At 38.4% G+C, this 27635-nt stretch overlaps 1 protein-coding gene across 8 annotated transcripts; it reads left to right on the forward strand.

The window, feature by feature from the left end:
• The first annotated feature begins 1079 nt into the window (after positions 1-1079).
• LOC114351957 (required for meiotic nuclear division protein 1 homolog) lies at positions 1080-27137 on the forward strand. 8 transcript variants are annotated; one of them, XM_028303323.1, is made up of 10 exons: positions 1082-1538; positions 1781-1936; positions 2385-2462; positions 2607-2684; positions 6407-6533; positions 7918-8010; positions 8590-8652; positions 15490-15557; positions 24593-24673; positions 26800-27137. In XM_028303323.1, exons 1-10 carry the CDS (start codon positions 1177-1179, stop codon positions 26900-26902), a joined length of 1209 nt encoding a protein of 402 aa, XP_028159124.1. In that variant the 5' UTR covers positions 1082-1176; the 3' UTR covers positions 26903-27137. The 8 variants fall into 8 exon arrangements, with proteins under 8 accessions (XP_028159128.1, XP_028159125.1, XP_028159124.1 ...); XM_028303327.1 differs by lacking the exons at positions 2385-2462; positions 2607-2684; positions 8590-8652 and adding exons at positions 5387-5464; positions 5611-5688 and having other exon boundaries at positions 1080-1538; positions 7918-8073; positions 15490-15534; positions 24570-24673; XM_028303324.1 differs by lacking the exons at positions 24593-24673; positions 26800-27137 and adding an exon at positions 18005-18145 and having other exon boundaries at positions 1080-1538; positions 15490-15638.
• The last annotated feature ends 498 nt before the right edge of the window (positions 27138-27635 follow it).

The following is a 27635-nucleotide window of genomic DNA, read 5'->3' on the forward strand; positions in this document are numbered from 1 at the left end:
TGGAGAGAGTGAGAGACATACTGTCACAGTGACAAGTCACCCTTGCGCGCGCGCCGTGTAATTTATTTATAGGTGATCAAAGGAAACTAAAATATTAATTCAACTTTGTCTATTCAGTTTGAAGTCTGTTCAAGATTAGTTTGTAAATAATTATTTTGTGTAAAAAGAATGAAAATGAAAAATGTATATTATTTAAGTCAAATGTTGTAAGTAGCTAGTATTATGTATTTAATGTAGGTAGTTAGTATTGACGAGATGATTAAGGCATAAAGCGGGTTCCAAACCTAATAAATGAGTATTGATTGACTGGTGGTTAGTGCCTTTAAATTTTAATGTGAAGAAAATAAATGTGATTAGCTGAAAATATAAAATATTTTAATCAAAATCAACATGTTTTATTTCAAAAAGAAATCGGCACAATAACAAAGCTCTAAAATTGAGTGTTCATCACCAAACCTTGGTATTTTCTAGTCAACCTGTGATAATACTAAACTGAAGTAAATTTTAATACAAGTAGATGGTCATCATATTAACAAATATCTGTTAGTGCAGTTCTTATCAAGTAACATTATCATAAAATCACAAAATAAAAAATCAACGATCTAAAAAAAAAATTGTGTGAATAAATCTAATTAAATAAACACATAGTGTTCGGGAGAAGTAAATGATACGAAGTACTCTTTTAAAACATGACATTTATGTACTTGTTAAACAATGAAATTGTGATTGTAAAGAATTAGGTGGACGCGTGCGATCGGGTGCCGGAGCGGCGGCGAATAGGCCGAAGCGACGGGCGGCGCGGCGCGTGCGGCGGTCGATGCTCCGCCTCCCGCGCCCCGCTCCCGCTGGATGACAGCGCGCCGTGTGCGCGCACACATAGTATGCTTTATTTGCATTAAATGAATGTAGAATTTCTTAAGTAAACAATTATTTTTATTGTACTGAAACTTTGATTGTTAGGATGTATTGTATAAAATATTTCTTTTTGCCTTAAATAAAAAAACGTCAAAAAAAATTTCAAATTGTCAAAATGTCAAAAATGACAGCTTCGGAAAAGTAAACCTATACTTTTCTCTATGAAGTAAACTTTGCAGATAACCTCAATATTTTATGTAATAATTTTTATTTAAGCTCAAGTTAGATATTTTCTTAAAATATTTACTTATCGCTATCAATATGACGGTATATTTATCCAGAATTGTGTGTAATTCAGTGCGTAGTTCTTATATAAAATGTTTGAATATGCCGGAGCAAATGTCGCAGCAGTGTAGGTTTTTCTCGATAAAGAGAGATTTATTTAACTTGCCCCGTGTTATAATAGCGAGGAAAAGCTCCAGCGATGCTATTCACCCTACCGTAGCCTTAGAAAACTCGAGTATACCGTTGAAAAAGAAGATAATTCACAAGAAAGCTGATTTAGATGATCTGACGAAGAAGGAAGGTCATTACCTAACTCTGGCGTACGTGACTGCAAACAGCTATGACCTGAAGGGTTTGAAAGAGGCCCTGGTGCAGCAGAAGCTCTACGAACCGGCCACGTAAAGTATTTCTTGAGTTATTACCATTGTTCAATATCTGATGCAATGATGTGAAATCATGTGAAACATTGAAAGTAAAGTTTATTTATTTGAATAGTAAAAAGTGTCTTATAGCGAAAATTATTTATTATTACCAGTACCTAGATGTTACTTAATACTAAATGGATATGCCTTATGTTTTTTGGTTACAACAATTTGTTTCTAAAACCTGTAATAGGAGTCACACTGTATTTTTTCACCAGGCTCCAAGCACAAGAGGTGGGCGATGTGGTGATAGCCAATGCGGTGTACTCCGTTGGCTCAGAGCCAAGACAGATCATATTCTTCCGCGAAGGTGCTGTGGTGTTCTGGAATTGCACTGAGTTAGAGGCCAGCAATGTGTTAGACTTGGTTCGCAGGTAAAATTATTATTGATAATTATTTTTGCATAAATTCATATAAACCAAAAGTTATTATGCTTTATATGGGCAATTTCACTTCATCTCAAGGTCATATTGATGTCTTGTTTTTATATTCCAATTAGAAAGAAAGAAAAACATTTATTTGGATCACTTAATTAATTCAATTAATTTAATAAGCAGGATTTTTTAAGTTTAATGTTATGCCAATAAAATTTATGAAATAACTTGAAAAATGTTATGTTCAAACAGCCAACCATTCTAAAAAGGTTATAACTATGAACATAAAAATTTAATTTTCAAAATTTAAAGACTATTAAAGATAGTTTTTGCGTGAAAGAGTAACAAACATCCAGACATCCACACAAACTTTCGCATTTATAATATTAGTAGGATTTAGTTTTTAGTTCATTACTTTTATTCTACTAAACAAAATGTCTACTTTTAGGTTTGAAGTAGACAGCTACCCAAGAGACGTGGTTGAAAAGGAGAGAGAAGTCATGACCTACTGCTATCAACCAAATGCGTAAGTATTCAATTTATTCTCAACTTATATACACTTAAAACACAGTACATAAGGCAACTTAATACCATTTGGCGTTCTCTAATTAGCCTTAGGGCCAAACTGGTTCATAAGAGACATTTTTTAAATTATTTTTTTTTAAAACAGGAAGAAATGCTACCTACAAGAAGAAGGGTTTGTGCTGGTGCCTCACAAGGATAACTTATTGGAGAAGTTCACATTCAGGTAAATACGCTTTATTTATAAATCAGCTTCAACCATGTCAAACAAGGATGATATTGGACAAGCAAGATTTTTCAAAGTCAAAGTCAAAATTTCTTTATTTGTTTGGACTAATAAATAGTTCTTACAAATCGTCATTTTGCTCTTAAGGAGCCTCTACATGTCTCATAATCTTTTTACCCTACCAGCGCTTCGAGACCAACATTTGGCAAGTGCTGAGAAGAAGCGCCGCAACAAACTCAGTCACCACTGTCTGCCGGTNCCTCTATGCCAGGGTTTTTATGTTCCTGGTCAGGCTATAATTTATTTAGAGGTGATCAAAGGAAACTAAAATATTAATTAAACTTTGTCTATTCAGTTTGAAGTCTGTTCAAGATTAGTTTGTAAATAATTATTTTGTGTAAAAATTTAAATGAAAATGAAAAATGTATATTTAAGTCAAATGTTGTAAGTAGTATTATGTATTTATTATGTAGTTAGTTAGTATTGACGATGATTATGCCCGTTCCAGACCTAATAAATGAGTATTGATTGACTGGTGGTTAGTGCCTTTAAATGTGAAGAAAATAAATGTGATTTGCTGAAAGTATAAAATATTTTAATCAAAATCAACATGTTTTATTTCAAAAAGAATAATAAAGTTCTAAAATTGAGTGTTCATCACCAAACCTTGGTATTTTCTAGTCAATCTGTGATAATACTAAACTGAAGTAAATTCTAATACAAGTAGATGGTCATCATAATAACAAATGTCTGTTAGTGCAGTTTTTATCAAGTAACATTATCATAAAATCACAAAAGAAACAACGATTGAAAAAAAAACTTGTGTGATTAAATCTGATTAAATAAACACATAGTATGCTTTATTTGCATTAAATGAATGTAGAATTTATTAATAAACAATTATTTTTATTGTACTGAAACTTTGATTGTTAAGATGTATAAAATATTTCTTTTAGCTTAAAATAAAAAAACGTCAAAAAAATTTTCAAATTGTCAAAATGTCAAAAATGACAGCTTCGAAAAAGTAAACTTTGCAGATAACCTCAATATTTTATGTAATAATTTTTATTTAAGCTCAAGTTAGATATTTTCTTAAAATATTTACTTATCGCTATCAATATGACGGTCTATTTATCCAGAATTGTGTGTAATTCAGTGCGTAGTTCTTATATAAAATGTTTGAATATGCCGGAGCAAATCTCGCAGCAGTGTAGGTTTTTCTCGATAAAGAGAGATTTATTTAACTTGCCCCGTGTTATAATAGCGAGGAAAAGCTCCAGCGATGCTATTCACCCTACCGTAGCCTTAGAAAACTCGAGTATACCGTTGAAAAAGAAGATAATTCACAAGAAGGCTGATTTAGATGATCTGACGAAGAAGGAAGGTCATTACCTAACTCTGGCGTACGTGACTGCAAACAGCTATGACCTGAAGGGTTTGAAAGAGGCCCTGGTGCAGCAGAAGCTCTACGAACCGGCCACGTAAAGTATTTTTTGAGTTATTACCATTGTTCACTGAGTGATGCAATGATGTGAAATCATGTGAAATATTGAAAGTAAAGTTTATTTATTTGAATAGTAAAAAGTGTCTTATAAGACACTTTATATTTACTTATATTCCAGCTATAGCTGGAATTATTTACTAGTGCCAGTACCTAGATGTTACTTAATACTAAATGGTATGCCTTATGTTTTTTGGTTACTACAATTTGTTTCTAAAACCTGTAATAGGAATTACACTTATTTGTTTCCACCAGGCTCCAAGCACAAGAGGTGGGCGATGTGGTGATAGCCAATGCAGTGTACTCCGTTGGCTCGGAGCCAAGACAGATCATATTCTTCCGCGAAGGAGCCGTGGTGTTCTGGAATTGTACTGAGCTGGAGGCCAGCAATGTGTTAGACTTAGTTCGCAGGTAAAATAATAATTGACAATTATTGTTTCTTTAGCTTGTTACATAAATTAATTTACAGTAGAATCTCGATTATCCGGACTTCGATTATCCGGATATCCGATTATCCGGATTCATTCTTCACGGTTTCTAATTACCGATTTAGGGTCTGGCCGGACTCATAAAAACGGAAGGCACCGCCACCGTAACACGGTACGGACGTCGTCTTAGTTCATTGTTAAAAGAAATGGATTCATCCAATGGTCTAAGATGTCGATTTTTCGACTCTAAATGATGTATTGAAAACCCTTTCTATTGTAAAAAGTTAATTTTTGTTTGATTTTACTTTGAAATCGATTATCCGGATTTTCGATTATCCGGAACACCCCTGGTTTTAATTGATCCGGATAATCGGGATTCTACTGTATACCAAAAGTTATTATGCCTTATCTGGGCAAGTTCACTTCATCTCAAGACCAATAACAAGGTCATATTATTATTGCATTCTTGTTTTTATATTGCAATTACAATGAAAGAAAAACATTTATTTGGTGCATTAATGTAATAAGCAGTTTAAAGGATAGTAATGCCAACACAATTTATGAAATAACTTGAAAAATTTTATGATCAAACAGTCAACCACTCTAAAAAGTTCATTTATCATGAATCTTAAAATTAATTCTCCTAAAATTTTTGAAAATAAAATACTTTGGTCATTTTTTTGGTATAGATCTACCTAATTAAAGAATATTAAAGATTTAGTTTTTAGTTCATTACTTTTGTTCTGCTAAACAAAATGTCTACTTTTATTTAGGTTTGAAGTAGACAGCTACCCAAGAGATGTGGTTGAAAAGGAAAGAGAAGTCATGACCTACTGCTATCAACCAAATGCGTAAGTATTCAATTTATTCTCAACTTATATGCACTTAAAACACAGTACATAAGGCAACTTAATACCATTTGGCGTTCTCTAATTAGCCTTAGGGCCAAACTGGTTCATAAGAGACATTTTTTAAATTGATTTGTTTGTTTACATAGGAAGAAATGCTACCTACAAGAAGAAGGGTTTGTGCTGGTGCCTCACAAAGATAACTTATTGGAGAAGTTCACATTCAGGTAATTATGCTTTATTTATAAATCAGCTTCACCCATGTCATCAAGGATGATTGTACAAGCAAGATTAATAAGGGTCTTCACTTGGTAATCCTTCATGACATTGGCACATGTTATCATTTGGAAGCAGAGGTGGAATTGTGTAAAGCAATCGTAATCATTTGACAGTTCATTACGACGATAAATTCAGTTAAACAAAGCGTTTGACAGAATAATCGCACGTTATGAACTGTCAAATGATTACGATTGCTTTACACAATTCCACCTCCTCTAAATTAGTCACCTAAGGCTAGACAAAGAAACATGCCAGTATTTCAACTTACAATTTCCTACTCTACGCTTTGAGTTTAAAACTCCAAGTCATTTGTTTTACTTGTCCAGACCATGACCCAGTCGGCTTGATTCGTTGAAGTAACTTTCAGTTAATTTTGCCATCATTTCAACCTACAAACAATTTCGGACTCTACACTTCCAGCATCATTCCATCATCATCATTCCAGTTCTTGAGTGGCGACCACGAGCCGGAAGACGTAGCGTGGGCAGGCCTCCCACTAGGTGGACCGACGATCTGGTGAAGGTCGCGGGAGGCGCCTGGATGCGAGCGGCGCAGGACCGGTTTTTGTGGAAATCCTTGGTGGAGGCCTTTGTCCAGCAGTGGACGTCTTTCGGCTGAAACGAACGAACAAACTTCCAGCATATGATTCGAAATTCTTTATTCCAGCCACGCCATGACCCAGTCGGCCAGGCTGGGGGCCTGGGAGTCGCGGCTGGAAGCCCTAGCGGCGGCGGTCAGGCAGCACTCCTCGTTGATGGAGAGGCATGGAGCAGCCAACGTGGATAAGAAAGAGGTGAGACAACCACTAAAGCTCGGTCTGTAAGCACGTAGAATTTTGACCAATGACCCCAAGCTACCCATCCTTATCGCTCGCGCGTAATTATATTGCTGTCGCGACTGTGCGACGGGCGCCCGCAGTGAGTGTGCGAGCGCGACAGCAACATAATTACGCGCGAGCGATAAGCATGGGTAGCTTGGGGTCATTGGACAAAATTTTACGTGCTCACAGACCAGACTATAGCTAGTTTAAGTTCGATTTTAATAGTCCATCAGAATTCAGAAATTGATTCAGAATAGTGTTGGACAGCTGATTAAAGATCTGAAGAATGTTGAATTGTTGGTTCACATGATGATTCCAAGTTTGTATCTTATCACAAAAAAAAAATACACTCAAAACTCAATTCAATTTAAGTCAAAGATTTTGTCTGTGATTGATTGTTGATTTTTTGGTACTTAATGTAATTAATTCTTTGGTATTGGTCTCAATTGTTTTGAGTAAGATCGAAACGCCACATTTATTTTAAAATGTTTTAAGAGGCGTCTCTAGCCCATTTAGCGCCCATCTGCAGTCATTAACCTAGCGCACTCTAAAGTCTGGTCGCCGAGCACGTAGAATTTTGTCCAATGACCCCAAGCTACCTATCCTTATCGCTCGCGGGTAATTATATTGCTGTCGCGACGGGCGGCAGCATTGGGTGTGCGAGCGCGACAGCAATATTACTCTCGAGCGATAAGGATAGGTAAAGCCTGGTCCGTGAGCACGTAGAATCCCGTCCAATGACCTCAAGCTACCCACTGCGGGCGCCCGTCCCAAAGTCGCGACAGCAATATAATTACGCGCGAGCGATAAGGATGGGTAGCTTTGGGTCATTGGACGGGATTCTACGTGCTCGGCGACCAGACTATAGTAATAATATGAGGCGCATGACGAGAACCGTGCGCTGCACTGTAAGTAAAGTCGCCTCTGAGACGTTATTATACAGGGTGATTTTTGTATCACTATCCAAATTTTCAGGATCGACTCAGAATCAGTAACTTAATTGATTTACGTAAAGAAAACAAAACTTTTCTCCATATTTAATTATTTTCATCCGCTGCGCGCGTTTTCCAAATTGACTCACGTGGAAAATTTGCTTCGTTCATGGAAAAATACGTGCACACAGTTAACTGCAAAGCTTAATAGACATAACGGTGAGCGAAAATAAGCAATAACCTTTAAAACTTAAGATATGGGCACCCGCGGATTAGACTTTAAATAATTTTTTTTGCGAAAAATACCACAATTAAAAATAATTACGATAAAGTTGTATTGTCAAATTGTTCTAACGATCTTATTAAAAACATTTGGATACTGATAACAAAGTCGCCCTGTATGAATGAAACCTTGTTCTTCACAGATCGTCCGCAAGCTAGGCGAGCTGTTCTCCTTACGGCACCAGCTGAACGTGGAGTCAGACCTGTTAGACACGCCCGACTTGTACTGGGAGCAGGAGCAGCTCGAGCGAATCTATTCCAGCACCGTCGCCTGCTTCACCATCGCCCGGCGGACACGGGTGAGCGGTGGTAGTCTTCAGCTGTAGCTAATGGTGCTGGCGTCAACTGTCTTGTGATCAGTTGGATAGACGTTCGTGATCTCTGGATAGCGGCTAGAGGTTGGATGGATAGTGTGTCATCTTCGTCAGGGTCGTCTTCTTCGTCGGGGTCACCAATTTGTGCCATCTTCGTCGGGGTCACCAATTTGTGCCACTGTTGGGAGACCGTATGAATAAGACAGTTGGTATTCAAGACAGTAAACATACTACTAACAATTAGTCAATAACAATTAGTCTCTGATGTTAGTCTGTTTATTAACACGAACTGCGTGACTATTTATACGATATAGATTAAAGGTAAATGACGTCACAGCATCAGCACTATACGTGATAAATGTGCTGACACTGTGAACGTGATCAAGATAAGATATGAAGAGATTTAGTATTGTGCATACCGGCACAGATAGCAGCTAGTGATCAGATGGATAGCGGCTAGCGGGCGGCTGGATAGCGGCTAGCGACTTGTACTGGGAGCAGGAGCAGCTCGAGCGGATCTACTCCAGCACCGTGGCCTGCTTCACCATCGCCCGGCGGACACGGGTGAGTGGCTAGCGGGCTGGATAGCGGCTAGCGGGCGGCTGGATAGCGGCTAGCGACGGCTGGATAGCGGCTAGCGACCTTGTTCTGGGAGCGGGAGCAGCTCGAGCGGATCTACTCCAGCACCGTGGCCTGCTTCACCATCGCCCGGCGGACACGGGTGAGTGGCTAGCGGGCTGGATAGCGGCTAGCGGGCGGCTGGATAGCGGCTAATGTTCAGCTGGATAGCGGCTTGAGGTCAGCTGGATATCTGGACTTACTGGCTAGAGTTAAGGTTCGAAGAATGCTGAAGCGCCTCTGCACTGAACTATTGTGGTGAACCCACAACGTGACACAAGCTACTTACTTAGATAAGGGGAATTATAAAACGAGCGACTAAAAAAAAACTTTGCGACTGATGATGGCATACTGTTTTAATACCTTGAGCGGTATGAATTTGAGTAAGCGAAAAATTTACCAAACTAACGACGAATATTGATCAATAATAAAATCCAGAACGAGCTTACAAAATGTGGGTTTTAATTATTACATTTCAGACATAAAAATACTATCCGGGCGACTAAATTACTAAGTGAGCGACTAGAAATACAGAGAGAGCAACTTTAATATGAAGATACATTAGATTTTTCTAATTGAGGTTTTACTGAACGAACTACAAAAAAATTAATTCTAAGCAAAATTTTGTGAGCTGCTTTATTAATGATTATTGGTTACTGATATTATATTTGAGGTCTCATGTTTTTTATTTTGATACGCTTTTTTAATGAAAACTACAGATTATTACAGCGCGCGAATTCGAATGGGGGCGGGGCGACTGTCCCGAATTTTTAACAAAATATGTATGCAATGTTTGTTTTGGGTCTAGCAATTCGGCTAAAACTAACAACACCGCCACTGGAAGCAAAACTGATACCTATTGGACAAAAAAGAAAATGAGGAGGGCCCGCTAAGTCCAAGCCAGCACTTATCATACAGTGACAATGAGTAGGTAGAGCTCCTCAATCCTCATAGGTACCAATGAACCTTATTAATAAGATTACTTTTTTTTGGGTTGACAGAAGCGACTTATTTTATTTTGTTTTTTTTTGTTGATTCGATTTAAGAAAATTTCAAATTTATTTCATTTTTCGTAATACATTGTTTCATTTGATTACCTACCCTTAAATTTTAATGATTTATTTTTTTCGCTACTAGAATAGTGTTCCGTCAAATATTTATTTCATAAGATCATTTTTTATTTAAATGTAGGCTCATAATACGCTGCTCATAATAGTATTTTTCAAAGTAGTTTTTGCATTCGAAACACTTCATTACAGTTAAAAATACCGCTCAGTATAAAAAAATCATTTGCCAAATATTGAAAAAAATGCAGGACCTAACGTTGACACTCAATCAAATATTAGGTCGCTCAAATATTATGAAGCTTCTCATTTTGTATTTTAAGGAACTCAATTTTTTTTTGCAATTTGCTGTTCTTTTGATTTTTCGTCACTCGCACTCAGTCGCTCACTTAGTAATTATTTAGCCCACATTAATTATTTTTGACACTTACAACATAAATTTACAGTCACTCGTTTAAATACTACCCCTTAGATAATATTTACAATCGGTAACTCCCAGGTCCTCAGAGAATGAATACCATCATGCAAATGACTCCCAAGTTCGCAAAAAATGGTTACCATCATGCCTGTTATATTCTCATATTCTTAACGATCGGTTACTATCATGCTTATTACGTTCCTAAGTCCTTAAGGCGATTAGTGTCCTCAATCCGCGTGAAATGGTCATTTTGTAAAGCCTACTCCTCTTTTACTGCTGGACAGAAATAGTTGAAAAAAATATATGTTATACNAGTGCGCGCCGCATGCGCGCTTACATACAAACCGCGCCCGTGCGTTTCTATGAAGATGAGCTACTCATTTATATTTACTCTGTAAATTGGTAATCCTTCATGACATTGGCCTAGGTTATCATTTGGGAGCAGGTCTACAGAGTATGCTCCAAGCTCTGTGTCCCCAGGCGTCTAGATTAGCCACCTAAGGCAAGACAAAGAAACATGCCAGTATTTCAACTTATAATTTCCAACTCTACGTTTTGAGTTTAAAATTCCAAATCCTTTGTTTTACAGCCACACCATGAGCCAGTTGGCTTGATTCATTGATGTTACTTTCAGTTAATTTTGTCATCATTTCTACCTGTTCACAAATTCGGACTCTACACTTCCAGCATCACGCCATCATCATCATTCTAGTTCTCCAGCGACCACGAGCCGGAAGACGTAGCGTGAGCAGGCTTCCCACTAGGTGGACCGACGATCTGGTGAAGGTCGCGGGAGGCGCCTGGATGCGAGCGGCGCAGGACCGGTCTTTGTGGAAATCCTTGGTGGAGGCCTTTGTCCAGCAGTGGACGTCTTTCGGCTGAAACGAACGAACAAGCTTCCAGCATATGATTCGAAATTCTTTATTCCAGCCACGCCATGACCCAGTCTGCTCGACTGGGGGCCTGGGAGTCGCGGCTGGAAGCCCTAGCGGCGGCAGTCAGGCAACACTCCTCGTTGATGGAGAGGCATGGAGCAGCCAACGTGGATAAGAAAGAGGTGAGGATGTCACTAGCTAAAGCCTGGTCCGTGAGCACGTAGGATCCCGTCCAATGACCCCAAGCTGCCCATTCTTGTCGCTCGCACGTAATTATGTTGCTGTCGCGGGATTCTACGTGCTCACGGACCAGGCTTTAGTTTAAGTTCAATTTTAATAGTCCATCAGAATTCACAATTAATTCAGTATAATGTAAGACAGCTGATTCAAGATCTGAAGAATGTTTCACATGACGATTCCAAGTTCGTATCGTATTACAAAAAAAAAAAACAATGAAAACTCAATTCAATTTTAGTCAAAGTTTTTGTCTGTGATTGATTGTTGATCTTTTGGTACTTATGTAATTAATCCCTTGGGGGGGGGNGGACGGCCCCCCATCTGCAGTCATTAATTTAACGCCCTCTAAAGTCTGGTCTCCGAGCACGTAGAATTTTGTCCAATGACCCCAAGCTACCTATCCTTATCGCTCGCGCGTAATTATATTGTTGTCGCGACTGCGATAAGGATAGGTAGCTTGGGGTCATTGGGCAAAATTCTACGTGCTCGGCGACCAGACTATAGTAATAATATGAGGGGCATGGCGAGAACCGTGCGCTGCACTGTAAGTAAAGCCACAGAATAATAAGTACTACGTACAGAAGTTTTACTTCGCGAAGTTTTTTAAAAAAATGTATGCTCAATGTCATTAACAATATGGTGTAATTTAGCCTGTCAAGCATCATTTTGTTGACAAACGTCAGTGATTTATTTTATTTATTTAATAGGACAACCAACAAGACATACACTGGAAGACAATCAATATTTACAACGTATTTAACTTAATCTAAGTGCTGCCTTAATTATAGGTTGCCACGGCATGCAATAGTGGACTTATACATTAACTGTGTCTACACTTAAAGAAAAGAGTTTCTTCAGCGAGTATTATTTAGCTGATTTTTGTGATCGGCACTGCGCCGAAGCTATAGGGCTGACTTCGGTAAAATGATGTGACGTGAGGTGCCAAACTGCGGAAAATGGCGGAGGAAATACATGATTTAGCATGAATTATCATGAATAATATTAGCTACTTATTTACCTCTCAGTGTCTTGAGGCAACTTAAAAAGTCAAAAAAAGTCAAAAGTCAAAATTTCTTTATTTGTTTGGACTAATAAATAGTTCTTACAAATCGTCATTTTGCTCTTAAGGAGCCTCTACATGTCTCATAATCTTTTTACCCTACCAGCGCTTCGAGACCAACATTTGGCAAGTGCTGAGAAGAAGCGCCGCAACAAACTCAGTCACCACTGTCTGCCGGATAATATAAATAAATAGAAATAGTAGTAGTAGGTACATTCGATTCAGGAGCAGTTCACTGAATTTACCATGCATTCTTGTATAGTGTATCTTATAAGAATGGGTATACAAGATTGCGTGGTATATTAAACAAGGTAGTGACGTGCTAATATCTAGACTTACATATTAAGATACTAGTAGAAATGACTCGCATACATAAATTTGAATAACTTGGATTGACCAGTCCCCGAAAGCAGCGCCTGTTCACAGACATGACGAGTGAACCAGCCATCGCTTCACTCGACCATATTAGAGGGAATGTAACGACCCGCCTCACTACGCCACCACCCCAGAGACATTTTAGTGAGAATGACAATTCCAAGTTATCTCTTTAAAAAAAAAACTAATAATAAAGCTAAGTAACAGTCCAGATTGAGAAGCATGACACTATAACATTTGAGAAATTATTATTAGTTTATACATTACTTTTCATTTTAATTCTTTTTAGTGCGAGCATGAGAGGACCATAATCCTACTCCCAGGATGACTTATCATTAAGAAAATCTCGAGTTGTATAATAGGCTTTTTTAAGCATGTGATCTTTAACTATATCTTTAAATTTATTATACGGTAGCTCTTTATATTTATCAGGGACTTTGTTATAAAAATGGATACCTTGTCCCATAAAAGTAGCAAACACTTTATTAAGTCTAAAAGCGGGTATAGCCAATTTATTTTTATTTCTAGTGTTAATTTGGTGAATATCACTTTTCTTTTTGAATTCAGTAATATTTTTTTGAATAAATAGAATACAGTTTAAGATGTATTGTGAAGCGGCCGTGAGAATGCCAATTTCTTTAAACAATTCTCTAAGGGATGCTCTTGCTTTCATTTTATACAAGTATCTTATCGCACGTTTTTGCAAAATAAATATTGTTTCAAAATCTGCAGCTTTGCCCCATAGCATGATTCCATATGACATTAGGCTATGAAAGTAGCTAAAGTAGACTAAGCGAGCTGTTGAAACATCGGTTAATGACCGTATCCTTTTTATTGCAAAAGCCGCTGAGCTGAGCTTTCCCGCCAGAGTTTCTATATGGGGGCCCCACTGGAGTTTTGAATCCAGGGTAATTCCCAGAAATACAGTAGAGTCTACCAGATCGATTGCATTATTATTAAGTTCTATTTGTGTACTAACTGTTTTTACGTTAGGCAAAGAGAATTTTATACATTTTGTTTTCTTTGCATTGAGTTGTAAATTATTTGTAGTGAACCAACTTAAAACTCTTATTAGTGCATTATTTACATCGTCAAAGTTATTTTTACTTCTATCGATATTAAAAATCAAAGATGTGTCATCAGCAAATAACACGATTTCGCAAAAAGTACATTCTGTGTTTTTATTATTATTTAGGCAGTTGAATACTGCACAGTAGCACTGCACACTGCAGTTCTTTATTTTCTTCCATCATACACAAGAATACGCGTGCGTGAGTCAATGTTCGCTCGTATGTGAGGCCTTGTCGAATAGTATCCTGTAGGTGGGCCATCGTGCGTGTTTTGTTTTCGATGTAAACTCGCAGAGATGAACAGGCCTGGTTTAAGTTCAATTTAAATAGTCCATCAGAATTCAGAAGAATCAGGTGCGATTGTGGTCAAATACCTGCCTTGTTATCCATAAAAAAACATTCAGATTAGTGTTGGACAGCTGATTCAAGATCTGAAGAATGTTGGTTCACATGATGATTCCAAGTTCGTATCGTATCACAAAAAAAAACATACAAAACTCAGTTCAATTTCAGTCATAGATACTATCCTGTGTATGTTCAAATTGAATCAAGATTGAGATTCGTCCGGTAACATGTAATATACGCTTCATCTCTGCATTTGCCAATGGTCGTCTCGAAGCGCTGGTAGGGTAAAAAGATTATGAGACATGTGGAGGCTACTTGAGAGCGTTTGTTAGTCGTATACCTCGAAATCAAAAAATCCTTGTAGTTTTTCACCTATTCGCATTTCGCTGCGATATCAAAATTTCTGAATAGATTTTTATTCTTGTAGTATAATTTTTGATCGCTAATTACAATTTTCCCTGCGTGATCGAATCAGAATGGAGGAGATCCGCAGGAGAACCAAAGTNCGGCTGGATAGCGGCTAGCGGGCGGCTGGATAGCGGCTAGCGGGCGGCTGGATAGCAGCTAGAGACTAGCTGGATAGCAACAGGATAGCAGCTGGATAGCAGCTAGTGGTCAGCTGGTTACAGCTAGAGGCTAGCTGGATAGCAACAGGATAGCAGCTATTTATCAACTGGATAGCGGCTAGTGGTCAGCTGGATAGCAGCTAGTGACCAATTGGATAGCAACTAGGGACCAGTTGGATAGTAGCTAGTGACCAGCTGGATAGCGGCCAGCGGGCGGCTGGATAGCGGCTAGCGGGCGGCTGGATAGCGGCTAGCGGGCGGCTGGATAGCGGCTAGCGACTTGTACTGGGAGCAGGAGCAGCTCGAGCGGATCTACTCCAGCACCGTGGCCTGCTTCACCGTCGCCCGGCGGACACGGGTGAGTGGCTAGCGGGCTGGATAGCGGCTAGCGGGCGGCTGGATAGCGGCTAGCGGGCAGCTGGATAGCGACTAGTGTTCAGCTAGATTGCACTTAGAGTCCAGTTGGATAGCAGCAGAATCTGGATAGCTGTTAGTATGCAGCTGGATAGCTGGCAGGGTTTTTTATGGCGGTCAAGCTATAGATCCTGGCTACACAGGAGTTGCAGCGGTGGGAACGAGAGGTGGGAATAGTCCCGTTTGTGTGACTTTAATGATCAGTTCCATTCCATCATGCCTACTACATTCCCAAGTCCTTAAAACTTTCCCGGACAGTAACCCAGATACAATAGAAGTTTAATTGTTATGACTGCTATAGCAGTTCACTGTCCGGGAAAGTGTTACCGAGTAGTTACAATCACGCCTATTGTTTCCAGGTCCTCAACGAGCGTCTGGCCCACTGCGTGGAACTCCTCGAGCTGGTCTCCCAGTGGGCGGCGGACAGGCACCACGTGCGGCTGGAGTGGATGATCATCGCGCTCATCCTGGTGGAGGTGTGCTTCGAGCTGCTGCACTTCTTCGAGAGGTACGCCGTCAGGGAGGACAGCGGCTACAGTCCAGTCTAGCTGACTATCGACTAGTGGCTAGTGACTACTGTCTAGCGAATACTGTCTAGCGAATACTGTCTAGCGACTAGTGCCTAGATGGCTAACGGCTAGTATTCTACTCGTAGTTGGCTAGCAGCTTGAGTCTAGTTTAGCTAAGCTGACTGGAGCGGCTGGCGACTAGTGTATAGTAGCTCGCTGGCTAGCAAATAGTTGCTAGCTAGCAAATAGTGGCAAATGGCTAGCTAGCAGTTAATGATGAGCTGGATAGCAGTTAGTGATCAATTGGATATACATACAAATCAGCTAGTTGTTATTTGGCTAGTTGGTTTACTGGCTAGCAATTAAGCTAGCTAGCAGCTACACTGCGGTGAATACACACGAAGTGGGACAATACGCGCGTATTTTCAAACAACATTCAAGTCATGAAATGATACTCAAGAAGTAACTTGAGTATTTCATAGGTTTGAGATATTGAAATTCTACTAATCATAGGTTTTTGCTTCAATGTAAATCTAGTTTTAACATTAATTATAATTAAAGTTCAGATAATTGTAATCAAGCAGGTTGTAAAAGTAATGTAGTTTAAGAAGTGCTGTTTGTATGTAAATATAGATTGTCTGGGCTTGTATATTTGTTAGAATGATAACTAAGAAACTGTGATAACTAATCTTATATCGGTTTCATTATGACATTATGTAGTGCTGTCACAATTTATATTCGTATTATATGTATAAATTAAAATACTAATTTTTATAAGGTAATTCTAAATTGAAATCAATTTAAGTTGTAGCATTTAACAAGTATTTAGTAAAAGTGTATGTTAAATGTAGTTTTTGGAATGAATAAGACTTGAATACCAAATACAATGCTATCTTATCTTATATATATAAAAATGAAACCCGTTTCGCGTTGTCACGGCATCACGTGTGAACGGCTGAACCGATTTCGATAATTCTTTTTTTTAAATGTTTGTGGAAGTCCAAGGATGGTTCTTACGGAAAAAAATATTAAGAAAATCTCTACGCTAAGGCGGTACGAAGTTCGCCGGGTCAGCTAGTTGTTAATAAAAATATTAGTAATATAAGATAACTATGTATTTTATTATGGGTATTTATTTTATGTATTCGTATTTTACTTATGGTGTTGGTTTTGGTTGTTCTGTAGTTTTATTATAAATCACTTGAATATTTTATTGCTTGCCATTTGATTGTATGTAATGATTATATTGTATTTATGTATAAGAATTTACATTATATCCTATTTTTGTAGCATTTTGTGTACATAGTGCATTTATGTATTTATGGGTTACTAGCTTTCCGCCCGCGTGGAATTTTGTCTGTTACAGAAAAACTTTATCGCGCGCGTCCCTGTTTCAAAAACCGGGATAAAAACTATACTATGTCCTTTCCCGGGACTCAAACTATCTCTATGCCAAATTTCAACAAAATCGGTCCAGTGGTTTAGGCGTGAAAGCAAGACAGACAGAGTTACTTTCGCATTTATATTATTAGTATAGATTAGTTGTATGTTGATTTGAATGAAATAAATGTATTGATTACGATTCCGTGTTGTTGACGTGTAATGTTTTATTTATACCTTTGTTTTTCACTTGTTTTAATTTATTTGTTTGTAAAGAGACGCCACACTATAGTTGAAAAGCTGATGGACATTCAACTTCCACCTAATTAATTTAGAAAGTAGATCCTTTAAATAAGGTTAAACTCGGTATTTGAGGAACTACTCGTAAATAGAGTAAAACATGTTTCGAAGCGCTGGTAGGGTAAAAGCCAAGAAGACATTAAGGCGATTATCACACTGCACCGCGCTCCGCCGCGGTCCGCGTGGGTACATATAAAAAATCCCGTGTGCAGACGCGTTGTCAGTGTGTTGTGCCGCGCATGTTTTCTATACAAACTGAGGTACTTGCATACAATGATTAAATCTGTCGTCCCGCGTACCGCGGCAGAGCGCGGTGCAGTGTGATAATCGTCTAAGAGTCCCAATAAACCTACTATAGTCTGGTCTGTGAGCACGTAGAATTTTGTCCAATGACCCCAAGCTACCCATCCTTATCGCTCGCGCGTAATTATGTTGCTGTCGCGCTCGCACACTCACTGCGGGTGCCAGTCGCACAGTCGCGACAGCAATATAATTACGCGCGAGCGATAAGGATGGGTAGCTTGGGGTCATTGGACAAAATTCTACGTGCTCACAGACCGGGCTTTACCTTTTTTCAAGGTGGTCAAAATTGAACACAAAGATATTTTATTTCACTTTTTTATCTTAGAAAAATGGTCAGGTTCTATACTTGCTGACTGTAGAAATACCGTTCCCTTGTGCGCAGGAGTTTCACAACGGAGTGGCGGTATGCATCCCCGAAGCGCGCGCCGCTTCCTACTGCCTTCGAGGACTCGCTGCTGCAAGAGATATTCATACTCGATACGTGATCAGTGGCGAATTTACAGTTTTGCCGCCCGTAGGCTAGGGTGGGGTTGGATCTTTATTTAACTGTTATCTTCTGAAATCGAGTAAGCGTCATCTGAAATCTGCCGCCCCTAGGCCGCGGCCTATACGGCCTATTGACAGATCCAGAACTGTACGTGATGCTATGCTTTACTTTACTATTTTGCTAAAATCAGTTTCTACTTTATAATTCTGATTTCTGCCCAATAGCAGAGTAAATACAAATGAGTAGGTTATCTTCTGTTACTTCGATAGTGAGTGTAGTGGAAGTTATGAAAAGAGTGGACTGTATAAAATTAATTGTCTATTCGGTATAAATTTACAATGATATTGAGACCGTTTAGTGCAAAGTCGTTGAAGAGAGTGCGTCAGGATCGTCTTCTTAGATGTTCGCTCGCGAACCGAATATTGCTCGTTCGTTCGCCGAACGCTCGCCGCTCCCTCCGGTCACGCCGCCCGCGGGCAATGTCCGTGAGTAGACATCTTCATAGAACCGCACCGAGCGCGGTTTGTATGTGAGCGCGCCAATACACATGCGGCGCGTACGCACACACTGACAAAATAAATTTATAATCAAAATGGATTAGCGGGGAGTTGCGCCGAATTTTGTCAGTGTGTGCGTGCACGCCGCATACGTATTGGCGCGCTCACATACAAACCGCGCGCGGTGCGTTTCTATGAAGATAACCTACTCATTTGTATTTACTCTGCCGATAGGAAACGTCCGTAGCGCGTTATACAGGATGAATTTTTATTCACTTACCAAAAGACTTGTATGAAACTGAACGGCCTAGTATGCGCCACGATATGTCATCGTCTTTTAGAGGACAAATACGAGGGCTGAAAATCGATAAAATGTCTTGACAAAATTATATCGTGACATGCATCCTAGGTAGGATAGCTGGCATAAGTACTTAAAGGGTTTGCACACAAAATATCGGATTATTTAAAGCGCTATTTGGCGAAAGCATTTGGTGTATGATTAACCTATATATTATTTCAGGTTACTATCTATATAAATAAAAATGAATTGCTGTTCGTTAGTCTGATTAAAACTCGAAAACGGCTGGGCCGATTGAGCTGATTTTGGCTTTAAAATGTTTGTCGTACCTAGTCCAGGGTAGGTCTAAACGGTGAGCAAATAAGGAAAAATTGAGATGGCTTATTTATTGCCTTTAAGGCGGAACAGAGTTCGCCGGGTCAGCTAGTTGGTAATACAAATAATCTAAAATTAATCAGATGAAATACTGATGTAAAAGATTTTCCACTTTCGCAATAAATAGCTGTTAATGGAATTTATTCACTGTATACCTACACGGAGTGAAAGTTAAGACTGAGCTATGTTATATTATAAAATTATTCCAAACAATTCGTAAGATAAAGGTTAGTGATAGTCTTTAACCGAAATAACCGATCTCATGGAGATTGACGACTATCTACTGATTATGTGATTAGGAAGCGTGCATGGAATAAGCGTGAAAGTATTTTTTACAATAAATATTTTTCTATAATAAAGCTATTCAAATGAATTTCATCGTTTTATTATTGATTTTAGTACTAGAATGTATGTAATGAACGAGAACTTATTTTCAACCGACTTCAAAAAAGGAGGAGGTTCTCAATTCGACCCGTATGTTTTTTTTTTCTATGTTTGTTACGCGAAAACTCCGCCAATTATGAACCGATTTGAACAAATCTTTTTTCTGCGTATAGGTAATACCTCAAGGGTGGTCCCATTTTAATTTAATAATAGAAAAAACAACCCCCAAGGGTGGAAAATTGGGGATGAACTTTTTTATACGCAATATCTCCGCCGATTATAAATCAATTTGAACGATTATTTTTTTGTTGAATAGGTATTATCAAAAGGGTGGTTTCATGCGAATTTGAAGAAAATATTTCACCCCCAAGGGTGGAAAATTGGGGATGAACTTTTTTATAGATAGGAAACGTCCGTAGCGCGTTATACAGGATGAATTTTTATTCACTTACCAAAAGACTTGTATGAAACTGAACGGCCTAGTATGCGCCACGATATGTCATCGTCTTTTAGAGGACAAATACGAGGGCTGAAAATCGATAAAATGTCTTGACAAAATTATATCGTGACATGCATCCTAGGTAGGATAGCTGGCATAAGTACTTAAAGGGTTTGCACACAAAATATCGGATTATTTAAAGCGCTATTTGGCGAAAGCATTTGGTGTATGATTAACCTATATATTATTTCAGGTTACTATCTATATAAATAAAAATGAATTGCTGTTCGTTAGTCTGATTAAAACTCGAAAACGGCTGGGCCGATTGAGCTGATTTTGGCTTTAAAATGTTTGTCGTACCTAGTCCAGGGTAGGTCTAAACGGTGAGCAAATAAGGAAAAATTGAGATGGCTTATTTATTGCCTTTAAGGCGGAACAGAGTTCGCCGGGTCAGCTAGTTGGTAATACAAATAATCTAAAATTAATCAGATGAAATACTGATGTAAAAGATTTTCCACTTTCGCAATAAATAGCTGTTAATGGAATTTATTCACTGTATACCTACACGGAGTGAAAGTTAAGACTGAGCTATGTTATATTATAAAATTATTCCAAACAATTCGTAAGATAAAGGTTAGTGATAGTCTTTAACCGAAATAACCGATCTCATGGAGATTGACGACTATCTACTGATTATGTGATTAGGAAGCGTGCATGGAATAAGCGTGAAAGTATTTTTTACAATAAATATTTTTCTATAATAAAGCTATTCAAATGAATTTCATCGTTTTATTATTGATTTTAGTACTAGAATGTATGTAATGAACGAGAACTTATTTTCAACCGACTTCAAAAAAGGAGGAGGTTCTCAATTCGACCCGTATGTTTTTTTTTTCTATGTTTGTTACGCGAAAACTCCGCCAATTATGAACCGATTTGAACAAATCTTTTTTCTGCGTATAGGTAATACCTCAAGGGTGGTCCCATTTTAATTTAATAATAGAAAAAACAACCCCCAAGGGTGGAAAATTGGGGATGAACTTTTTTATACGCAATATCTCCGCCGATTATAAATCAATTTGAACGATTATTTTTTTGTTGAATAGGTATTATCAAAAGGGTGGTTTCATGCGAATTTGAAGAAAATATTTCACCCCCAAGGGTGGAAAATTGGGGATGAACTTTTTTATACCCAATATTTTCAATTTTTAGTTTTTTTTTTGTGTTCACGCATTTGAAGTCGGTTTTATTTTTTTTAAAAGTTAATTATCTCTCCATGAATAATATGCGCCTGATTACATTTTCATAGCAATGTTTCGTTTCGAATCGTATTCTCCATGAATAATATGCGCCTGATTACATTTTCATAGCAATGTTTCGTTTCGAATCGTATTTGCTCACAAACAATGTGAAGTATGAGCGGTACCGCAAAATGTTATCTCGTTTCAAAAATCTAATGATAAAAATACTACGAGTAAGAGTCCTATCTAGTGTAAATGAGCCCGAGAGCTTTGTCGTTTTAGCAGTATTCAAGAAAAACAAATGCTAGTATAACCGTATCCGCAACAAAACCATTTTTACCTATTGGATCTAGGCGGAAAGTAAAATTAAAAGGTTCTAAGTCACTATAACCAGATAATAATCATATAAAATAAGACCAATATACTTACAACTATTTAATTCTTCTCAGCACTTGCCATATGTTTGTCTCGAAGCGCTGGTAGGGCCCAAAAGATAAGGAGACATGTAAAGTGCCCCATAAGGGCTACCTTTTCTTTTTTATATTTGACGTTCATAAGTGCCACTTGTGGTCTAAACTGAATAAATAATTTTGATTTTGATTTTGAACCTAAACAATAACAAGCATCCAGTCAACATAATTGAAATTCAGAATGCTTCTCCTCGGAGTGGTCGAGTCGTCTCGCATATTTTCTTAATTAATTGGCATATTTGATCATATCGTCCTGACCGCGATGTAATCCATGGAATAGTGATGTCAGGTGCAAATATTGGGACGACTAAATATTTTTTTGGTTTACTTTGGAAGAAAGGCGCTGGGTGCAGGCCGCTACCTATCGGCCAATCTGGAAATCGGTAGCGCGTTTTCTTACATAACTTTTCAATTCCTATCATTGGAGGTCCGAAAATATTTCTCATACAATTTGATACCATAATGATCATTCTTCATAAGAAATTTAAAACCTACATATTTAAAAACATAATCATTGACATTCATAATATCACTAATCATACACTTAGTTTTTACTAATATTTGTTTTCATATATTTTTCTATACTAATGATTGAAACTCATAATCATTCGAATAAATAACTATAATATTCATAAATGTGATGTATCCTAATATTTGTTTTCATAAATGTATTACTCTAAGTGTATTTATCCATATTATTGAAAATCATGATGTCTATATTCGTATTAAATCGTATTTTAACATTAAATTAATTTGAAATGGTCCAAAAATGGCAATATTTTGTGCCACAAAACTAACGTGACAGAAACGAATCGCTGCAAAACCGACTCCACGTAGTCTTGTCTGCCCTACCCCTAGAGTGTAATTTAAAAGCCGGAGACGAGGAGATACCAATGCATGCTGCATGCTTGCTTTCATGCTGCATGCTCTGCATGCTTATCTACTCTATTAAATTATATATGATTTTTTTAAAGACACGAGTATGTCTGTTATAAAGTAAATTATTCTGAACAACAACATTATGAGTTGAAGTATGTTCTTAGTAACAACATTATTAATTAAAACAATATGATCAATGAATGTTATGAAGAAAAAAGATCTGAAAATAAAAATNCTCAAAACAATCGCTCCAAAACTTTATAGTTATTTGCGTCAGTGTACTTATAAGACTTGGACAGTACTGCGATGCGACACACCTCATCTTTCAAATGTTGCACATAAAATTGTTTACACTACCCACATTAGTAAAAATATTTATGTAAAAGTGGTGCGCCTTTTAAAAGAACGCTAGTAATAAGTGGGCAATGGCACCTTTTTGGCACAAAAACCTATACTTCTGTGGTTTTCTTTTATTATTTTTGTCCATTGTGTCGTGTTTTTGTGTTAAATAAAATTTTTCTTATTCGTATTCCAGGTCCTCAACGAGCGTCTGGCCCACTGCGTGGAACTCCTCGAGCTGGTCTCCCAGTGGGCAGCAGACAGACACCACGTGCGGCTGGAATGGATGATCATCGCGCTCATCCTGGTGGAGGTGTGCTTCGAGCTGCTGCACTTCTTCGAGAGGTACGCCGTCCGCGAGGACAGCGGCTAGGGGCCGTTCAAGTATTACGTAAGCACCAAGGGGGGGTGGGGGGGGCTCTGTTTTGCTTATTTTGGATGACAAAATCAAAAATCAAAATCAAAATCAAAAATATTTATTCAGTTTAGACCACAAGTGGCACTTATGAACGTCAATAGAAAATAATAAAAAAAGAAAAAGGTAGCCCTTATGGGACACGGGGGGTAGGGGGGTCTAGATGATGATTACGTCATCGTTAGTTATTTAAGTTTTTTCGGGGATTCCCACAAATAATACATATGCGTAGGCACTCGCTTTGAGAACTGATTAGGGGAATTACCGCACATTAGGGAAATTACCGTGCGCTATTCACTTGTCTAATAATTAACTCTCGTGCCGACATTGCCCATTGAAATTTGAGAGTCGTAGTCCGCATATCATCAAAACACGCGGCCTCCCGCGCGCGTGTTTTGTTTGGATACTAAATGTATTGTAAGCATTGAAAGTTATCATTTGTGTTTATGTTGATGCAATTATGTTTGTTATGTTCTTTATTTCTGATTATATTTTTTTGTCCTTTGTATCAGTTAAACCTAATATTTTCATGAATTTTCCTATTTTCAAAATGACAATATAAAAAACATTTATAACTAAAAATGTTTACGTAAGCATAGGGGGAGGGGGTAAGTGCTTTGCTTACTTTTGATGACAATGGTGGTGGGGGGGTAAAAAATGGTAAGAAATCTGCTTACGTAATACTTGAACGGCCCCCTACAGTCCAGTCTAGCTGACTATCGACTAATGGCTAGTGACTACTGTCTAGCGACTAGTGTCTAGCGACTAGTGTCTAGATGGCTAACGGCTAGTGTTCTAATCGTAGTTGGCTAGCAGCTTGAGTCTAGTTTAGCTGAGCTGACTAGAGCGACTGGCGACTAGTGTATAGTAGCTCACAAGCTAGCAGATAGTAGCTAGCTGGCTAGCAGTTAATGATCAGCTAGATAGCAACTAGTGATCAATTGGATATACATGCAAATCAGCTAGTTGTTATTTGGCTAGTTGGTTTACTGGCTAGCAATTAATGGTTAGCTGGCTAGCAGCTACACTAAGACATACACACGAGACAGGACAATACGCTCGTATTTTCAAACGACACTCGAGTCATGAATGTCGTTTGACAATACTACAAGAAGTCGAGCTGGTCTCCCAGTGGGCAGCAGACAGACACCACGTGCGGCTGGAATGGATGATCATCGCGCTCATCCTGGTGGAGGTGTGCTTCGAGCTGCTGCACTTCTTCGAGAGGTACGCCGTCCGCGAGGACAGCGGCTAGTGGCTGCTGCTGGCTTGCTGCGGCTAGCTGGCTAGTAGCTGGATAGAAGCTGGCTAGCTTGCTGTGGCTAGCTAGATGACCACTAGTGCTGCTAGTGCAACAGGTTAGATAGTGGATATTGGGTTGGTGGCGAGTCGTCAGCTGACTTGCTGGCTAGTGATAAGCTAGCTAGCAGCTAGTGATCAGCTGGATAGCATCTAGAGACTTGGTTAGATCGGTGGCTTGCTATCTGGACAGTGACTACTGAGTAGCTGGATAGCAGCTAATGATAAACTGGATAGCAGCTTGCTATGGTTAGCTGGCTAGTAGCTAGATGGCTAACCGGTTTTCTAGCAGATAGTGTTTATGGGGCTTGCTAGTTAGCCGCTAGTGCTAGGTATGCTGGCTAGCAGCTAGTGATCAGTTGGATACTAGCCAGTGATTAGATGGATAGCAGGATAGCGGCTATTGATCAGATGGATAGTAGCTAGTGATCAACTGGAATAGCAGTCAGGAATCAGCTAGATAGCAGTTAATGATCAGCTGGATAGCAGTTAGTGATCAACTGAATCAATATAAATATACATGCAGAGCAGCTGGTTTACTGGCTAGCAATTAATGTTTAGTTGGCTAACAGCTACACCGCGGTAAATACACACGAGGTAGGCAATACGCTCGTATTTTCAAACAACATTCAAGTCATGAAATTATATTCAAGAAGGAACTTGAGTATTTAATTAGTTTGAGATATTGAAATTCTACTAATCATAGGTTTTTGCTTCAATTTAAATCTAGTTTTAACATTAATTATAGAACAAAAGTTCTTATTAATTGTGTAAGTGTTGTATGTAAATATAGATTGTCTGGGCTTGTATATTTGTTAGAATGATCAAACTGTGATAACTAATCTTATATCGGTTTCATTATGACATTATGTAGTGCTGTCACAATTTATATTTGTATTATATGTATAAATTAAAATACTAATTTTTATAAGGTAATTCTAAATTGAAATCAATTTAAGTTGTAGCATTTAACAAGTATTTAGTAAAAGTGTATGTAAAATGTAGTTTTTGGAATGAATAAGACTTGAATACCAAATACAATGCTATTGTTAAAAATATAAGTAACTTAAGCTGCGTAGCTTATTATGGTTTAAATTTGTATTTATTTTATGTATTCGTATTTTACTTATGGTGTTGGTTTTGGTTGTTCTTTATGTAGTTTTATTATAAATCACTTGAATATTTTATTGCTTGCCATTTGATTGTATGTAATTATTATATATTGTATTTATATATAAGAATTTACAATCTTAGTTTTGTAGCATTTTGTGTACATAGTGCATTTATGCATGTATGGGTTATAAGTTGTATGTTGATTTGTATGAAATAAATGTGTTTATTACGATACCGTGTTGTTGACTTGTAATGTTTTATATACCTTTGTTTTTCACTTGTTTTAATTTATTTGTTTGTAAAGAGACGCCACACTATAGTTGAAAAGCTGATGGACATTCAACTTCCACCTAATTAATTTAGAAAGTAGGTCCTTTAAATAAGGTTAAACTCGGTATTTGAGGAACTACTCGTAAATAGAGTAAAACATGTTTCGAAGCGCTGGTAGGGTAAAAGCTAAGAAGACATTAAGGCGATTATCACACTGCACCGCGCTCCGCCGCGGTCCGCGTGGGTACATATAAAAAATCCCGCGCGCAGACGCGTTGTCAGTGTGTTGTGCCGCGCGTGGTGCAGTGTGATAATAGTCTAAGAGTCCCAATAAACCTACTATAGTCTGGTCTGTGAGCACGTAGAATTTTGTCCAATGACCCCAAGCTACCCATCCTTATCGCTCGCGCGTAATTATGTTGCTGTCGCGCTCGCACACTCACTGCGGGCGCGCGTCGCACAGTCGTGACAGTAATATAATTACGCGCGAGCGATTTGGATGGGTAGCTTGGGGTCATTGGACAAAATTCTACGTGCTCACAGACCGGGCTTTACCTTTTTTCAAGGTGGTCAAAATTTAACACAAAGATTTTTATTTCACTTTGTTATCTTAGAAAAATGGTCAGGTTCTATACTTGCTGACTGTAGAAATACCGTTCCATTTTGCGCAGGAGTTTCACGACGGAGTGGCGGTATGCATCCCCGCAGCGCGCGCCGCTTCCTACCGCCTTCGAGGACTCGCTGCTGCAAGAGATATTCATACTCGATACGTGATGCTAATGTTTTACTTTAATTTGCTAAGCTAGGATGCGCCGTGATATAATCTTATCGACGAAGACGACAAATGTATGGGCTTATCGCGTAAAATCGATAAAATGGCGCGATAAACGCTTATCGTGGCGCGCATCCTAGGTCTACAGGACACGTTACATACGCCCGTACTCACAAACATTAGTAAGAGGTCTCACAGTGCGCGTGGACGCACAGGGTGACACACAAACCAATCACAGAGCTCTATTCAACGCTGTTTGTTCGATTTGCTGCTTCACCTAAGCAAAAGCAAGCATCGTTTGTGAATACGGGCCATAGTCTTTTTAGCACCGGCCAAAAGACTGATGCCCGTTTTCACCACCAATACCTAATTTTTAAGTGACCCCTATGGTAACACAACAGGAATTTTGTTTTTAAAGGGGACACTTAAAAAATAGCGATTGGTGGTGAAAACAGGCATGAACTATTTGTGTGGGGCTTGGTATACCTAAAGATCGTAAGTACGTAAAATATCAATCAATCGAAATACTGAAGTTTATGTAAACGATTTACACTATGCGCAAAACCACACAACGTATGAGATAAGAGATCTTCCACTTTCTCAATAACGAAGTCTATGGAATCTTGGAAAAAAAATATATTCTCTGTACCTACTAAGAGTATGCTTATTGCTTATGTACTTGTAATGTGTGAGAGTTAAGACTGAGCTACGATATTTTGTAATTAATACAAAAAA

The sequence above is a fragment of the Ostrinia furnacalis genome, unplaced genomic scaffold (genome assembly GCF_004193835.3).
Source record: "Ostrinia furnacalis isolate ACB-3 unplaced genomic scaffold, ASM419383v2 OfSCF1231, whole genome shotgun sequence".
In the NCBI taxonomy this organism is placed as follows: domain Eukaryota; kingdom Metazoa; phylum Arthropoda; class Insecta; order Lepidoptera; family Crambidae; genus Ostrinia; species Ostrinia furnacalis.

Bases quoted from the DNA above. Each gene is read 5' to 3' on its own strand.
- LOC114351957 (XM_028303327.1), top strand. From the start codon at position 1,177: ATGACGGTATATTTATCCAGAATTGTGTGTAATTCAGTGCGTAGTTCT. The intron at 1,539-1,780 runs GTAAAGTATTTC...TTTTTTCACCAG, and splicing joins AAGCTCTACGAACCGGCCAC to GCTCCAAGCACAAGAGGTGG. The intron at 24,674-26,799 runs GTACGCCGTCCG...CATTTTGCGCAG, and splicing joins CTGCTGCACTTCTTCGAGAG to GAGTTTCACGACGGAGTGGC.